General features: G+C 45.1%; 1 protein-coding gene across 10 annotated transcripts in view; it reads right to left on the bottom strand.

Moving 5' to 3' along the window:
- Nucleotides 1-8,125: 8,125 nt before the first annotated feature.
- The window catches only part of ZNF532 (zinc finger protein 532), a 104,392-nt gene continuing 94,771 nt past the window's right edge, over nucleotides 8,126-17,746 (bottom strand). For all 10 annotated transcript variants that reach the window (XM_045790194.2, XM_045790197.2, XM_087869772.1 and 7 more), the window contains 3 exons: nucleotides 14,167-14,279; nucleotides 11,779-11,926; nucleotides 8,126-10,195 (listed from right to left, as the gene is read on the bottom strand). In XM_045790194.2, the coding sequence (XP_045646150.2) occupies nucleotides 9,701-10,195; nucleotides 11,779-11,926; nucleotides 14,167-14,279 (756 nt within the window). In that variant the 3' untranslated portion in view covers nucleotides 8,126-9,700. The remainder of the gene's footprint in view (nucleotides 10,196-11,778; nucleotides 11,927-14,166; nucleotides 14,280-17,746) is intronic.

Here is a 17,746-nt window from a genome sequence, read left to right on the forward strand (position 1 = left end):
ATGTTGGCTCTTCCAGGAAGTCCTCCTGGGCTTCTCCGTAGGCAAGGAGACGCGCCTGTTCTCTGTGCTCCCTCATTGCCTTTATAGACTCTCTTTACCTCCGCACCCTGAAGACTGTCTACTTCTTTTTTTTTTATTTTTATTTTTTAAAGATTTTATTTATTTATTTGACAGAGATAGCCAGTGAGAGAGAGAACACAGCAGGGGGAGTGGGAGAGGAAGAAGCAGGCTCCTAGCAGAGGAGCCTGAATGTGGGGCTCGATCCCAGAACGCTGGGATCACGCCCTGAGCTGAAGGCAGACGCTTAACGACTGCGCCACCAGGTGCCCCAAGACTGTCCCCCTTTCCTGCAGCCTGGAAACTCTATGAAGGCGGGCACCGTGCCCTTTTCATCCCCCTGTGCTTTTTTAGAGTCAATTTACGTCATAGCTAAGAGCAAAGTTGACACTGAACTGTGGAACCTACGGCAGTCTCTCTACTCCATTTACTTGATCTGGAAAATTAGGATAACAATAATCTCAACCTCTTAGAGTTATTTTGAGATTTAAGTGAATACATTTAAAGTTACTAGGAGAACATCTGGCCTATCATAAATCCCTGAGACGTATTAGCTACTATGTTTATATTCTAAATAGCCCTGCACACCTGGCAGATGATAATATATACACCAGACACCCAGATAACATATACACCAGGGGACGTCACAGTGGCTGACCTAACGTGGACCCTTAATTAACAATAACTATTGTGGCCACTTACTATTACTGTCATTGTTATTGGACTAAAGAAAAAAAAAGATTCAGGCACACAGGCTGAGTAGTTCCTTGAAAAAATAGATCATTAGATCCAAGTTACAAAGGGAAAGTCCTAGAACAATAACAAAGAACTTTCCAGAAGCCAAACCTACCCAAAGACGAACTGGGCTCTTTCAAAGGTTATAGCAGTGCTCAGGTATTGGATGAACGCTGGATCAGGGTGTTAGACAAGAGATCCAGCATCAGGGGCACCTGGGTGGCACAGTGGTTAAGCGTCTGCCTTCGGCTCAGGGCGTGATCCCGGCGTTATGGGATCGAGCCCCACATCAGGCTACTCTGCTGGGAGCCTGCTTCTTCCTCTCCCACTCCCCCTGCTTGTGTTCCCTCTCTCGCTGGCTGTCTCTCTCTCTGTCGAATAAATAAATAAAATCTTTTTAAAAAAAAAAGAGATCCCGCATCAAATGGTCCTTATACAAACGACCTTGAAGGTCTTCTCTGACCTTGAAACCCTCTGAGTCTTCCTTCAAAATTATTTTCTGTCATGAACGCATTAGTTTGTCACCACACGCCTCCACAGTTGTTCGTAAACTGAAGCAGAAGTGGAAAGTTCAGTACAAAAAAATGAAAGATAACATCCAACCTGGAGCTACCTGGAGAAAGCAGAAACTTCCACTAAAAAGGGGACCTAACTGATCACCAGAAACAAGGGTTAAGTGGTTGACTACTTCAGTCTCCCCATCTGTGAAATCATAAAATCATCCTGCCTCGCGAAGTTGTTTCCTAAGATTAAACGAGAGCTCTTAAGTCCTAAACAAATAGGAGTTGGTTTAGAGCTCTCAGCTCCAAATGTCTCTCCTGGGCTTAATTACCTTCCTACATTAAAAAAAAAAAAGAAAGGGTGGGGTGGGGTGGCTTCCCAACACGAGAGGTTTAGGTAATCTGAATATTTAGGAGTGACTAAACAGGACTGGCTCAGTCGGTGGAACTTGTGACGCTTGATCTTGGGGCTATAGGTTCAAGCCCCATGTTGGGTGTAGAGATTAAACATTTTTTTTATTCTTAAAAAAAAAAATCACTAAACAGAAAAACCTCTGACACCTGAATTGATTTCCAACTCTGTTGTCAATAGTCTATAGTCACTGAAAGTGGGAATGGTACAGCTCTTAGAATTCAGTGTTAAGTACTCCATCTTTTGTCAACTGGCGGAAAAAACCTAAAGAGCAGAACACAGAGCCATGCTTGAATCATTAGTAATAAAAACCATCTAAAATGATTTTAAAATACCACCTATGGAAGAAGGAAACAGAGAATCTTAGTTTGGGGTAATTAATCATTCGGGACCCTTCTAATGCTTGTCCCAATCCCTGAAAAATAAAATCATGATGGATCGAGGTTCAAGGAGACTTGGTTGCTTTATGAAGACATTGCCGGCACCTGTCTCATGCAATGCAATGTGCTGGGCGTAAAAATAGGACATGAAAGTAAATAACGCGTTCCCTTCCTGAAAGCAGGGCTTTCTCGTCTCCCGAGGCAGCAGCAATCAGCGGATGTTGTTCTTAATGCCACAGTCATTTTCTTCAAGTAACTAGCTCTCCAGGAGAGCGCAGTCAGCGGCTCTTCAGCCGGCCCTGGCTTGGAGGGAACAAGGATTTGTCTTTGCCGACAAGAGTAAGGATCAGCCTGGTGGGGAAAAGAGAACTGGAACGTGCTGCTCTCAGGCTGCAGAATGGACGCCTCTTCTGTCCCGAGGGAATGGCAAGCGTGGACTTCAAAACCGGCAGAGCTCCCACAGCAGCTCAGCACGTACCCAGAGGACGACAGTTGACAAACAAGCGTGTAAATGCCAGGAGGAAAATCGACTGCAGGGGAAAGAAGTAGAGAGAGGCGAATGGCTGTGTGCTGTTGGGCAGGGTGGGCACGTCGTAAGCTGCGTGACCTGGAAAGGCTGAGAAGGGGACTGCTGAAGCCACGGGAAAGAAAGGAGAAGGCCCAGGCGGAAATAGTAACTGAGGGAAGAACATTCCTGGCAGAGGAGACAGCCAGTGCCAGCCCCGTGAAGGGAATGGGAACGGGGTGTGACAGGAACAACTGGGGGGCGAGGGAGAAGAGGCAGGACGTGAGGCTGGTGAGGGGACAGGATGTGGGGACGGAAGGTCTGCTGGGGTCTACATGGCTATTGACAGGCACACACTTCTGTTTACCTTGGTTAAGTCTCTTCTAAAATAACTGATATTGTCATGCCACTTCGATGGTGTCTTAGAGGGAAGCGAGAGTCTAAGCTTTGAAATGTCCCGCCCTGAGATGGGCGCTGCCCGGATCCCACACGGTTCAGTGGTTCCTTGAAGGCAGACCGATTCCCCGGTGAAGAGAGAAGCTGAGGAATGCCATTGCCACCACGCCACCAGAATGAGTAAATTCAAAACGTCCCTGCTTGTTTGTGTCTTTTGCTTGAGAGGCAAAGCAGGAGCACCGTTTTGGCCAAGTGGCGGCCATCCCATGCTCAGGTTCGGCTGCTGGGGGTCAGAGACAGTGACCTTCTGGTTTCCGGAGTAGGAGGCAAGACCCATCTCTTGCTGAGACTCAAGCCATGGCAGACTCCCCACCCCTGGAAAGTGATCAGATGCAGAACTGAGAAAACCAAGGATAAATGTCCATTTATCTACTTAGTAGAGACACATCTTCTACCCTTTCCAAGACAGGGTCGTCCCTTTGACACATACAGCTCTGCTTTCTCCTGACTCTTGTCAACACCACACCATCCTTTCCAATCAGCAGATGCAGGGTTTCCTTGTTCTTAAAAAAAAAAAAAAAAAAAAAAGTTTATTCTCCAGAAATAACCGATCCAATTAAACTTGACCTGAGGGTCAGAAAATTATCCTTGGACTGGACCCACCCTTTCTGGAACTGAGTTAGAGGTGTGATAGTGGACTGTAATTATAGCGCTTCCCTAGATAAATACATAGTTTTGCAACGGACTGTTTTAGAAACAGAACTGCCACGGTAGTGTAATTTACAATTATAACTATAAGAAAAGCTCCGGGGTAAGCAGCTTGCGATAAAATAGCAAAGCAAATTGAATAATCAGTTCCTTTAAATACTGTGAGACATTATAAATACTGCTGTTTTGAGTCAGAACTAACCTTGTAAATTGAATTTGGAAACCAGCGAAGAATATTTTCTGGGAAACGCTCTTCTGTTTCCTTAGGTAAAAATAACCACTAAGGAAAGGGTATAATTCCAGGATAAACCTGGAAAAGTAATTAGAAAGAAAAAGTAAATGTGGAATCCGAAGTACCCTGCGGCAGCCAACAGCCAGCCTATAGGGGATAAAATGCATGTGGACAATTAAACAAGTATACAGCAGGCGCTTCCAAAAGCCTGTGCCAGGTGTCTGTGATCATTATGTCTCCGTAGCCCAGATACCTCACGCACCCTGCTCTGTCCTGCTCTGTGCCCAGCATACTGACATGAGAGACTACTGCGGCTTTCTTACCCTCTTGCTTTTATTTGGCTTTGACCAGTAGGAGGTGAGGGCAGGAGACCTGAGTGTATGGAGACAGCTTCCCTATCATTTCTATCCTACACTCTCCTGGCTGGGCCACGGCTCTGGTCGAAGCCCTGGTCCACGGCTCTAGACCACGCCCCCCACCCCCGCTCAGCAGGACTCAGTGCGCTTAAGGGCTCTCCGCCATCACTAAGTCCCTGGGTGCCTCGCCATCACTTGTTCTGGCCCTCACTTCTGTAACAGTCCCTTCCTGAATTACTTTGGAGCGAAACCTTTCTTAGTGTGCTGGTTGTGTCCTGCTAGGACCCTAATTCACAAAGGGTCTAATGCCAGGCACTCCCAGATCTACCTTTCCAAGGAAGGCAGTGAATATAAATGAGCAAACTCCCAGAAAAAAAAAAAAACAAAAAACAGTCCAAAATGATGGAAGTTTTATCATCCAATGCGTTGAGTCTGGGTAAGTGTTCATCAAAATCTATCTGGACAGAAGGGGAAAATAGAGGTGAAAAGAAAATGTTCTGTTTCATAGGGAAGACTGACAGTAAACAAGTTTCAGATTGAGCCTCACAGCTAAATCACATGGACCAAGCTGGGCTACTTCAAAATAAGAGAATTGGGGGGCACCTGGGTGGCTCAGCTGGTTAAGCATCTGGCTTCATCTTGGGTCATGGTCTCAGTGTCCTGGGATGCGCATCTGGCTCCCTGCTCAGCTGGGAGTCTGCTTCTTCCTCTCCCTCTGCCCCTACCCACACCCCCCCCGACTCGTGCTCGATCTCTTTCAAATAAATAATAAAATCTTAAAAAAGAAAAAATAAGAGGGGCGCCTGGGTGGCTCAGTTGGTTAAGCATCTGCCTTCGGCTCAGGTCATGATCCCAGGGTCCTGGGATCGAGTCCAGTGTCAGACTCCCTGCTCAGCGGGGAGCCTGCTTCTCCCTCTCCCCTTGCTCCTCGGGTCAAATAAGTAAATAAATTCTTAAAAAAAAAAAAAGAGGTTCAACAGTGACAACAGAATTACAACTGGCTAGTCTAGAAGCTCCTGGCAGCAGAAAGAGAGGCTCTTTGCAGAGACCTAAGTTCCCACTGTCCTATCCCAAAAGTTTACAATGAGCTCTTGAGGGATACGAGGTTCATAACTGCAAGAAGAGACTCAAGTAAACAAGAAGAGTCAACGGTCCATGTAAGCAAGGAGTGAATGGTATAAAGTAGGAGCCAAGTTTTTAAGGTAACAAAATCTAGGTTCCTTATGTAGTTCCTTTGACTGAAGAGCTCCAATAGAGGACCCTTCCAGCATACGATTCCCAAGTGACTGGGTTTTTGTGTAACATTTATAAATGTCACATGCAGCTTTCCACATTTAGCACATCCCTCGTTATTCTCAGACCATTCTTTGGGATAGATGAATGGTTCCATTAAATCATAGTTTACACAATTCTTCAAACACATTTTCCTTTTTGCCCCCTTCCACTTAGGCATTAAAAGAAAAAAAAAAAAACAGTGCTCACAGGATGATGAATCCATTAACATGAAATAATATATTAATCTTGGCCAAAGATTCCTGCAGTCAATTTCCCTGTTGGCCAAAGATCCTGGGACAGAACTCAAAAGCCCACTGACCTGGAGAAGTGCCCACCAGAGCCTCAAGAAGGAACAGTTGTTCTCTGGCGTACTTACTGGAGTAGGAGACAAAAATTGGCAGAAAATGTGTTTGGGAGGACGCAGCGGTCTACGCCATGTAGTCTAAGCCGACATCTTCCTTTTTCTCATTTTCTTGGTCTTCATCCCCTTGTTGGCGTTCTTCTTTATGCATTACTGTTACTCAGTGATTGATAAAATAAAATCATCCGATCACATCCTCCAGCAAAAATCTATCTTGTATGTCTAAAGTGCAAACTTCCCCACAACTAGTTATAATTTTAACTTTCCTATTTCTATTTAAATCATCTAAACCTTGGAAGAAAATCTAAGAAATTACCTTAAGAAGTCAGATTTCCCTTTTTCTCCGTGTCCCACAGCACGGAATCCTCTTGGTCCTACTTCTGAAATGCCACCTACAGCCATGACTTCTTTCCGGGCCTACCTACTCTCAGCGCCTTGGGTTAAGTGCACCTCATGACCGTGGCTGGGCTAGCACGGCGCCTTCACCACTGTCAGCGTTATTACCGTGATGGCCATTTATGCTGTTCAATGTATGTGCAGACTTCCGTCTTCTGGGCACATTGTAGGACTGTACTTCCAACCTCCAGGTGAGGAAGCAGCGTCACATGACTGGTTTTGGCCAATGAACTGTGAAGAATGACATCCGTCACTTGGGGCCCAGAGCATTTTAATTGCACTTACCCTCTGCCAGAGGAACCAGCAATTTCTGTGACAGTGGGAATACGGGTAACAAGGGGATTTGGTGCTATGTCTCTGGTCAACCGACAATGAACATCAAATGTGACCGAGAAGTAAGCCTTGCTGTTTTAAGACATTAAGAGTTAGGGTTGTAACCACAGCATAATCTAACCTATCCTGATACACTCCCCGACCTTCCATCCTAAATATTGCCACTGACTAGTCCGGTTCCATCACTCCCCTGTCCAAACAACTCACCTCTATCAGAGTACAAACCCTAGTCCATCATTCAAGGCTTTTTACATGTTGGCCTGAGCCTACACTGTTAAGCCTCAGCTCACCCAACAGAGGAAATGGGCTTCTTAAGAATTAATGGAGCATGTCCCAGTTTCTGCCTTTGGTCTGAATATCCTGTTTCTCAAATCCTCACATCCACAATTCCATTCCGATCCACCGCTAATGAAGAACGGGGAGAACTCCCAAGTTCCCACAGTGGTTTTCCGCTCAGCATGCACCGCGTTAACCCAAGTAGTCACATCTTTCGTTAATGGCTAATAATTTTCCACACAGCTTCTTCCTCATTCTGTTCCCTCTTCCCGGAACGGCTACAAATCCTGTTATTTTGTCCTTCTTGATTTCTAATCTCTTCCATAGATTCCATCTCCTTACCTCTACGCTGTATTCCAGGTAACTTCCTCATGACCTGTCTTCCAGTTCACCAATTCTTTCTTCAGTTGAACCATCTGGGTTCCCTCCCAGAGCTGCACCTTTGTGTGCTGTTTTTCTACTCTGGATTTCAATTTCTTCTTCATTTTGGATCTCAAGGCATTCTTTGAAACTTTCTTGGATGCTCGACTGGGCATTTATGAAGCTAACTTTATATCGGCAAGCATTTCTGGGTATTTAAAGTAGAGAGACTTCCACTCTATCTGATAAAAGCCACTGTGCCACAAACAAAAATTCTAGTATCGTGTTTTGCACATACTTTTTATTTGTTGAATAAATGGATTATTTGTCAATATGTACATAAACACATAGAGCGAGCACTAAGATTTAGAGCAAGAATATGTGGGTTCTAATACGCAAAGCCACTTACCCGCTGTGAGGGCTTAGGCAAAGAACTGAATCTGAGCTCAGCTTCCTCAAGTGTAAAACTAGACTATTAAGACCCGTGCAGCCCACCACACAGGTTTATTGCAAGGTTCAAATGCAGAAACACATGAAAGTGCTATGAATACAACTTAGAGCAATACAAGTATAAATATAACAAGAAACAGCAATTGAATTTCAAGTGTAGGAATACTTAATCACGCCCTTGCATCATACCCATGAATTGATGGAGTCGACGAGAAAGGGACAAAAGAGCTGATTGCTAATGAGAACGAATACGCCATTCTTCCGGGGGTTGGGGGGTGGTGGTGGTGGAGAATTCTGCAATATCCTGTAGCCTGTCCCTGCCATTAATCATTTCCTCAACTTCATGAAGATGTCAGAGACCCACCATCAATAACTCTCTCACAGAAGCACAAGGGCCAATGTCCCACGTTTATTTACATATGAAATGTGTTTAATACAGTTATGATGGATGGAGTGCGTAACACCTGACAGCAGCAAGACCTTTTGAGGAACCGAACGTTGACTACAGTATATCATGCAAGTATCTATATATACACAAATGAACTTCTTTTCTTAAAAAAAAAAAAAAAAAGTACAAAACATCTTTAGGGATAAATACAAGATATAAAATGCAAAAGAAAACACAAAAAAAACCAAAAACTGAAAAATAGAACTCTCCCAGAGCACTATAAACGGAAGGGACAGAGGAGTAGCCCTGCTGTGCTTCGAAGAAGCAGCAGAACTACTGATATTGAAGATACTCATTCAAACGACCGAACTAAAGCCTGGTGGCTCCGTGCGTGACCGCCCGGCCAATCGCGACACGCACTTGCTGCATTGATAGGTCGGTGGTGGAAGTTGTGCATCCCAACTCCAAGTACCAGAACGTTTGGCAGTAGCACCCAGAACAGGAAACGCCAACTCTTTAGACAGCAAAGGGTTAAGTCAACTGTGATTTTTTTTTTTTTCTTCCTGTCAAGAGCCAAAGACTTGGTATTTTTAGTTGTGTCTTTGTAAGAGTTAATAAGTTACTTGACGAAAACCTCGACTATAGAAATCTATTGGTCTAACTACAGATGTGTGACTTACGGTAGTCCAGCCCTTTTGTGACTTGACCTCCTTGTGCTCTTCCAGCCAGCCTTGCAAAATCCGTCCAGAAGACCACTGGCCTCTGGGTTTTCCCTTTAGAATACCTTTCCTTCCCCGTTCTACAATGGAATTAAGGAAATGCACGCTCCTTCCTGGAGTTCTGGCCGAGGTGTTTAATCCACCGCTGGGAAAGAAGCTACCTGTGGGGCTGGTTTCGACACGGTCTGGCGTGGCCTGAACGAAAACGCCACGCGCCGGGGGTGCAGTGACCCGACACAGGTGCACTCACCGACTTAGAGCAGGCACGTTGAGGGTAGTGCTAAGACACTTAAAAGTCCCTAGTGTTTTTGAGACCCACGATACCTACAATTTATGTAGTGAATTCTAAAAATTAAAAACACTAAAAAAGGCATTATCTTAGCCTGGAATTAGTTAACCCATTCAAATCGGTAACATACAAAATGGTTTATTTGAATTCAGCAACTGCCCCTGTTACTAAGAACTCTGTTTTTAAAGAAATAGTACAAAAAGAAAAATTCTAACCTGGGGAAAAAAAAAAAAAGAAGAAGAAAAAGAAAAACAAAACACCAAAAAACTAAAAAAAAAAAAGGGAAAAAAACCAAAAACCTCAAAACATTTTCCACTAAATACTGATACAAACATGTAACAAAGAGTATAAAAAGTTATTCATTTAAATATATACAAACTCTTTTAAACTCAAATACTGTTGTAATACTTATCGAGGGTCTACACGACGAGGTGAAGAAGGTACACTCAAAGGGAATATATTGCAACAGCCTAGACAGTACTGTTAACTCTATTATACTGCAAACTTTTTGTAACAAAAATGTCTCTTTTCTTCCAATGTGGACAGGGATTCTCCTTACGGAAGGGCCGTGGCTATTTCTCGGCTGAACTCACTCTTTTGGATTTAATGAAGGCCATGCCGTGTGTCCGCATGTGAGCGTTTAAGGCAGCTTCCGTTTCGAACGTTTTTGCGCACACTTTGCACTTCCGATCGGACACCGCGCCGTCGGGCGACTCGTCCTCGGGGCTCGGCTTGTTCTCCTGCTGGTTCTCTTCCCCGGCGCCGTTCTGCTTGGACACGGGCTGGGGCTCCTTCAGCTTGTGCACGATGAAGAGGTGCCTGGACAGGGACACGTGCGACGTGTAGCACAGGCCGCACTCCCGGCACTGGTAGGAGGAGCCGTCCGACTTGTGCTGAGGGATGTGTTCGTGGAACTGCAGCAGGTTTTCGGTGGTGAAGCCGCACACGGCACACTTGTGAACCTTGAAGACATTTATCTTTAGCTTTTTCAGTGGTTGGGTAATTGCCCCTCTGGGAGGTCGGAACTCTAAAACTGGTTCTTCCAACTTCCGCTTGGGGCTGGGAACCTTCGAGAGAAAACAAACGAAGCGGACGACACAAGTGAAAATCGGTCTGCCCCGCGGGTCATAAATGACCCGTTCTCCCCGGGCCTTACAGCTGCGAGGGCAGCGAGGGCTCTGGGATTCGGGGTTTCCTACAGCTTCGTGTCTGCCCCCCCTCCCCCTGCTCCCCCGGGGCTCCCACCTTTCATCCACTCCGCACATGGGAACCGAGCTCCTATGTTACCAGGCAGCCGCTGGGCCCCGCCGCGGACAAACCAGTCCCTGCCTCCCCAAAATGCAGGTTCCAACACAGCGGGACAGAAAACCACAAGCCAGGCGATGGAGCAAGCGTCAGGCCCCAGGAGAACAAAGCAAGGCACCGAATGGGGATGGGAACCGGGGGTGTGGGGGGGTGAGGCTGCAGAGCACAGTCAGGGATGGCCTCGGTGACCGTGACACTTGAACAGAGGCCTGTTGCGGGGAGGGTTGGGATCCAGGCTCTGGGAGCCAGAAGGGAGGTCAGTGGGGCTGCATCAGGGCGAGCAGGTGGTGCAGACGGGAGGCAGGGGGCAGGCCGAGAAATGTCGGGGCTTTGCCTTTTCTGGGACTGGCACGCAAAGCGGCTGGAGGGTCCGGCTGGTCTAGTTCCTGAGCTTCCCTGCACGCTCACTGCTCTTCGTCCCAGGGCTCACCCGCAGGCCATGCTTTTCTCCTTCCTTTGTGGCTTTCTAAATCTGACCTCCATTCAATCCCCTCATGCTTCCAGCTCCCCAAAAGTCCAAGACAGGGGGACACTCCTTCCTCCCTGCTCGGTGACCCGTCTTTTCTGCCCTGTTGACAGGACAGCACTCACACACAGCCCTGACCTGAACCTGCCCCTACACAAAGATTCTTTAATTCCGTCCCAACCACCCCCCCCCCCGCCAACCCCATCACTTGTGGGGAAAAGATTACACTTTAATGCGACTCCTGTCTGACTTGTATTCTGACTAGGCTTTACTCAATGATTAACTCCTTGAACGCACACACAGGCTGTTACCCAGGGACATTCCGGACGCAGCCCAGTGCCAAAGACAGCAGAATCCCCCTAAATGTCTGCCCAACTGCTCCCTCCTCGAATAGCACTCAGCACACACATGCCTGGTCCACACGTTAATATATATAGTGCTGTCTGATTCAAGTTCACGATCCACTGACCTGGGGACAAGGCAGAGATTTGTGATTTTATCTTTTACTATTACAAAGTGAACCTAAGAAGAATCTCTTCATTTTTATTGGGTACCTTTCACCACCAATATACTGCCAACAAGAAAGAATCCAGCTTTCTACATCCCTGCTGGCTAAGACACCGTTTACATGAGTCCACACAAAATTCTGTAATTATATATGTAAGGAGATCCCTAGAGCTGTTTCTGGAAAGACACAGAAGAAACTTAGTACCTTTTAGGAGCAAGATGAAAGATCAGAATGGGCGTGCAGGGAGATGACCTATTATTTTATACCTTCGTGCATAGGCTTGGATTTAGAAACATTTAAAGGGAAGAGAATGAATGGAAAAAGCAAGTCAACACAACGTCACTGTAAAGAGAACATCTGCAATGTTTGACCTTGGTATCTTCTTTTATTTCTGTTTCCTCCTCATTGGCGGCTTCTGTCATTTCTTTCAAGTCAGGGTCCTTAATACCGTGCATGAGCTGGATATGTTTCTCCAGCATCAACCGTTTCGTAAAGGTGCGCCTGGAGTCTGGGCAGTGCCTGTGGAGCAAAGACAAGGAGGTAACCTGTCTGCCGGAGAGGAGCCCACGCTGAAGAGCCCGCTCACCGCGGAACGACCTCCACCAGCCAACAGGATGCTCTGTGGGGTCCCGATGAGCCGTGTGAATACCAATAGTCCAAAATGAAAGAGCGATGTCGCTAGGTATCAGTTTCCAATTGGTGAGAAAAATTTTTTACGGTTTTTGTAAAAGGCTTTCTGTTGCTTTTTTGTGTCCTTATAGGACCAGCCTGATTCGGTTCAGACGGAGTATTTCTTGTCTAGGTTTGGCTGAGGTATTCCTTAATTTATAATTCTAGAGGGTTTTAATTTTTAAATAGAGAATATCAAATTTCAAAAGTTTTCTTTACAATGACTCAGTGTTCTCTCAGAATTTATGTCGTAAGAGGTACTTTAATATGAAAAAAGTCCCTCCCTGATTCCTTCATGTGGATAATTATTCCTGTCCACTCTGCCGTAACAAAGGGAAGACAGGGTGTCTAGCCCTGCCAAGTTCCTCGCCAAGGCACAAACATGGCATCACAGGGCTCAAAGTCCTGGGTTCATTCAGTAGATGAAAATATAGGAAACTGAACAGATACCAAAATAGGTCAATCTTTTAAGTCTTCACTTCATCTTGTGTGCGTGGGGGGGGACCCAAACCTGTAGATCATGAACAGTTTTTCCTTTAGAAGATATGAATTCACCATTTTCTTAATGAAGTGGACAAAAGGAAAAAGAGTTAATGGCCATGGTGACTATGGGTGCTGTAAGTCAGACATCAAGAGAACCGCTACAGAGAACGAGTGTGAACAGCACCTCGGGGTCTCCTGCAGAATCAGAAGGCTTCTGGACACTCTGTAATGACTGGCCGCACACCCTGATGATTTCATGTTAGAGACCGCTACGGGGCAGCCTCGAGAGCCAGCAGAACCCCAAAGAATACAGGAAATCAGCCGGACAATCCGAGCATCTCGCTGCCTTGCAGTGACTCCCTACAGAAACACACAAACCTACCCGAGGAAGGACAAAGCCATGCCACAGTCCCCTTCTACCTTCCTCTCAGCCAGGGCTGCCTTCTAAATTCTCCGGTCCTCCCAGCGCAGTCTCACACATGCAGGCCTTGGTCACAGTATTCTCATCTTACCAAAATCACCCCCAGCTTCAATTTCACCGAAGGAGAGTCTGTGTCCCAGTTTCCCTACTGGAGAAACTTTCCCTCGCTAACTGAGAACAGTGGAGCCCCGCCCAACTTACAGCCAACCTTCACAAGCGTCCTGAGCCACACAATACGCCGTGCCCTGCTCTGATCACGCCACACCAGCTACACGGCTTGTGCGTCTGTTAGTCCTCTCTTTTACGAGAAGCGCCTTCCCGTAAGTAACCGTGTTCTATCAATTCACCTGAGGCATGCTCTGGTGGAGTGAGTGATCAAGCTTTTCCACTAAGGATACAGCAAGTTCTGGTTCTCAAAAACAAAGCAGGAGCTCGTGGCCGTCCCGAGTGGCTCGACCATCCACTCAGTGTACCTGCCCACTCAATTCCTTGAATTTGGTCGCTTAGCCTAGGGTGTGTGCTGAGAAAAGGCTGCCCTGCATCAGGGAAAGAGTCCAGCCAAGGACTGACCCATGACCAGGCCCTACGCGGTCTGCTCTGAACCAAACATCCGGGCACTCAAACTGCCGACGAATGCGGGCAACTCCCTGGGCGTAGAGTGACCAAACGTGCACCTGCCAATCAATCACTTCTCCACAGAATATGTACCTCTGGTCAACAGGGAAGACCCAGGAACGTACACGGGGTAGGGAAGAGGCCACTCCTGTTTATTTTACTATTCCTAAGTGTTACAACCCAATTAAGAAACTGTATGTCAAAATAACAGAAGATGGCTAAAAACTGAAATCTATAGACTACAGCAGAGAAATGGAAAGTTAATGGCAACATATGAAAAACCCAGGAGAGGGGTGCCTGGGTGGCACAGCGGTTGGGCGTCTGCCTTCGGCTCAGGGCGTGATCCCGGCGTTATGGGATCGAGCCCCACATCAGGCTCCTCCGCTATGAGCCTGCTTCTTCCCCTCCCACTCCCCCTGCTTGTGTTCCCTCTCTCGCTGGCTGTCTCTATCTCTGTCAAATAAATAAATAAAATCTTTAAAAAAAAAAAAAAGAAAAAAAAAAAAAACCCAGGAGAAGTCCCCGCTGTATCCTTTTCACAGTGCTTCCCACATTAGAAATCACGACTTACGAGCAGGTATAAACTTTCCTGATGCCTTTGTGCTTGATCCGATTGTGACGGCACAGGCTGTGTGAGGAGCTGAAAGATTTGTCACATTGGCGGCAAGGGTGTTTTTTCATTTGCTTTATTAGGAGAAAAGAGAGAGAGAGTCACTGAAGAGAACAAAACCAGAATCACTTTAAAAATTAAGAATGCTTTCCTAATAGTTTCAGTTGTAATAATCAATACTGTTTAAGCAATACAACGATAACACTAAAAGATTCTTCTTAAATTGTAATAAAAAGGAAGGGCAGGGCTGGGGTAACCATGAAGGGGCTAATTAATTTCTAGAGAACTGGAGAAACGTTATCATAAGAGTAAAATATTACATTTTTTCTCAAAACACGGTGTTGATTCAACACAAACCCTCGGATATTTGAAAACATTAAATTTTCCTTGCAGAAGAGATATAAATGTTATTTTTAACATTTCACATAGCAGACACTATATGAAAACATAATGCTTCAATAAATGCCGAATAAAACCAATGCTTAATTTGCTACAGATCCAGAAAGCACGTTAACTTATCCGGTGTGCCATTTTAAATGAAATCTCTAGCTGATTTCAAACATTTTGACTTTCCCCCTGCTGAGTAATTATTCCTACCGTAAGGGAAGAGTTTTCCAAAAGGCCTTTGAACAATACCATGTAGTTATTTCAAGAACACAAGAGTTTGAAACCACTTTATGGAGGCTGTGTGCGCGTGTGTAAGCACGCAGGCGTGCTCGTGGGCACGGGGGCTGGGGGACAGTGAGAGAGCAAGAGAAAGCTGCCAGGAGATAGAAAAATCAAAGTTAAAAGTTCCCTACTTTGGCTATGACACACTTGGGTGAATTTAACAGGTTCTCATGTGGAAGCTTGGAAGCAAAATTAGTGGCTTAACCTTAAAACACATTCCTTGGGTACAATATGCAGCCTGGAACCAAACAATGCCGTTTCACAAGGAAATCAGATCAAGAAATAACTGTCGGCCTCGTGAATGGAACAACATTTGGCTAAACCCTCTTAAAAGTAAGGCTGAAGTAGAAACAAGGTCTCATGTGAAATAACATTACTGTTTTTGGCAATAAGAGATAAGCAAGCAATTGTGGGCGAAGTGATTAAAGAAATGATAAATATTTTTAAACAATGTTCTTATACTAATCACCTGACAAACCGGCCCTTATTCAAACTGGTAAGCAAATCTATTTAAGTGGCTGAGTTTGGCTCTGGAGACCCAGAAATGGGTTGGCGCCTCGTCTCTATCGCTCACAAATCAAACCGTGTGATCCTGGGAAAGTTTCTCCGTCAACATCCGCTCCCCATGCTGAGAACTGGGGATCACCCCAGTGCCTTCCTCAGAGGGTGCTGGGGGAAGGGCAGGGAATGAAAGGGTCAGCACAGTCCTTGGGACACAGAGAAATCCTCAATAAATATTCTTTTATAAATAATAATAAAGTTATGTATCAAGTTTCATTTTAGGAGTAGAAACTACTGTCTTTTAAATAAAACACATCGGTGTGCAAGTGTTCAAAAACCGAGACAGAGGCAAAGGAAGACGTTTCTTCCCCATGCTAAAGATGGAAGTCATGCCACTGCTTTTATCGTTTTCCTAAGCATATGATCTGGGATATTATGAGAATAATCTCGGGGGGAGGGGACATGGGGGAACAAAGCGAAAAACCAACTAATGCCTCTGAGCCACACTCTTTTCCCCACATGTATTCCTTCGTAAAAATCTTGATCACGTAACATAGACAATCCTTAAGTCTCTTGGGTTAGCATTTACGTAGCCAGAGAACGAATACGAGGTTTCTCCAGAATAAAGCTTTAAGAACAGTCAGTCATAAATAGTCCTGTTTCAAAAAAGGTACTGAAATATCTATTAATATCTAATTCCTGGGGCGCCTGGGTAGCGCAGTCGTTAAGCGTCTGCCTTCGGCTCAGGGCGTGATCCCGGCGTTCCGGGATTGAGCCCCACATCGGGCTGCTCCGCTGGGAGCCTGCTTCTTCCTGTCCCACTCCCCCTGCTTGTGTTCCCTCTCTCGCTGGCTGTATCTGTCACATAAATAAATAAAATCTTAAAATATATATATATATATATATATATATATATATATAATTCCTAATGAATTTTGTATCTATAAAATGGACAATGTTAAGATCCTGGGAGAGTCAAAACACAAGACATTTTTCTAAAAGCGAGACAGTTATAGCAAATAACCATAAAACATGTACAGAACGGACATAGCTTCCTAACCATACAACAGGGCAAGAGGCCTCAAAGGAATGCAAACTGGATTTTCCATTAAGATGAAGGGTTTGAAATTCCATTTGTTATGGTGTCATTATATGAATATCAAATCAAAATTTTAACAGAGAAATATCAGCAAAGAAGTCCTCAGTAGGTAATAAATTAAATGAAGAGCAGCTTGGCTGAATCTGAGTCTGTAATTACTATTTTCAAAAAGAGTTGACAATGTGTGAGATACTCTTCTTTTCCAATGTCTTTATGAAAAAATGCAGAAATGAGCCATGCAATCCCCAAACAATGGAGCGGGGTTTCAAACTCACTGGTGACAAGAAAATCACAGGTTTCAACACCAGTCTCCAGATCAGACTTGCCGTGTTCCCATTACCTAAGAAAACAAATGACTTCCTTGTTACATTTTAAATACTGACTTACTCAAAGGTGCTTTATCTATTTTCCTAACTTCTATCTTCAGTATTAGAATAGTTCCTACTGCCACTTTATGACACAGAAAGCAATTTTTATCAACCAAACAAAAATGGAAAAAAAAACCAAAACTGTATTGAAAGGCATAAAGTCTACTGTCACTCGGTTTTCAAGACTGTTAAAGTCATTTTCTTCCTCCTGGTTCCAGTAGCGCAAGCTGATATTGAGGGAACTAAGGCCTTTAGTGGACTTCTTATAGTTAGGTTTTCCTACTCGATTATGAATTATTTTGTTTTTCAATAGAACTCTTTAAAGAAGTAGTGAGAGGAGAGCTGGGAGGGTCTGAAAATTTTTGAAAACTTTAACAACCAAATAAAACAAACACTTGGGCACATTTCCTAACTGTTCTCCCTAAGCTCCAATTTTTGATTTTTACCTTCACATTCTTTAGGAAAAAAGCATCAGCTCCTCTTAGCAAATGCCTTTGCTCTGCGTGCCCCAGCCTTGGGCTCAAGGTCTGAGCTCTGGGATTTAACTGCCTCTGAAGGCCCTTCTTTCTGGATGGCACTTGGTGAATGTGGCTGGATTGCCACGGGCCCACACAACCAGCCACTTCCCATTCTGTAACTAGTCCCTTCTCGTGTCTTAGCTTGAAGCCCTCTTCTGTTTCAGGTGACTCTGAAGAAGTAGAGGGAGACATCCCTCTGGCCAGACATGCACTTGGCCTTTTCCTGAGATTCCTGCCTCCACGAGGTTATCCACCTCCCACCAACACGCGAAGAGCTTCCTCCACTATCATCACACATCCAGGACCCCCCTCCAGATTTAAGATGGCAGGGTGCAGAATTATTCCCAAGCCATGCTCCCACACTCTCCAGCTCTATCATAAACACT

Source organism: Ursus americanus, chromosome 19 (assembly GCF_024610735.1).
Source record: "Ursus americanus isolate L20-20 chromosome 19, mUrsAme1.1.p, whole genome shotgun sequence".
Classification (NCBI taxonomy): Eukaryota; Metazoa; Chordata; class Mammalia; order Carnivora; family Ursidae; genus Ursus; species Ursus americanus.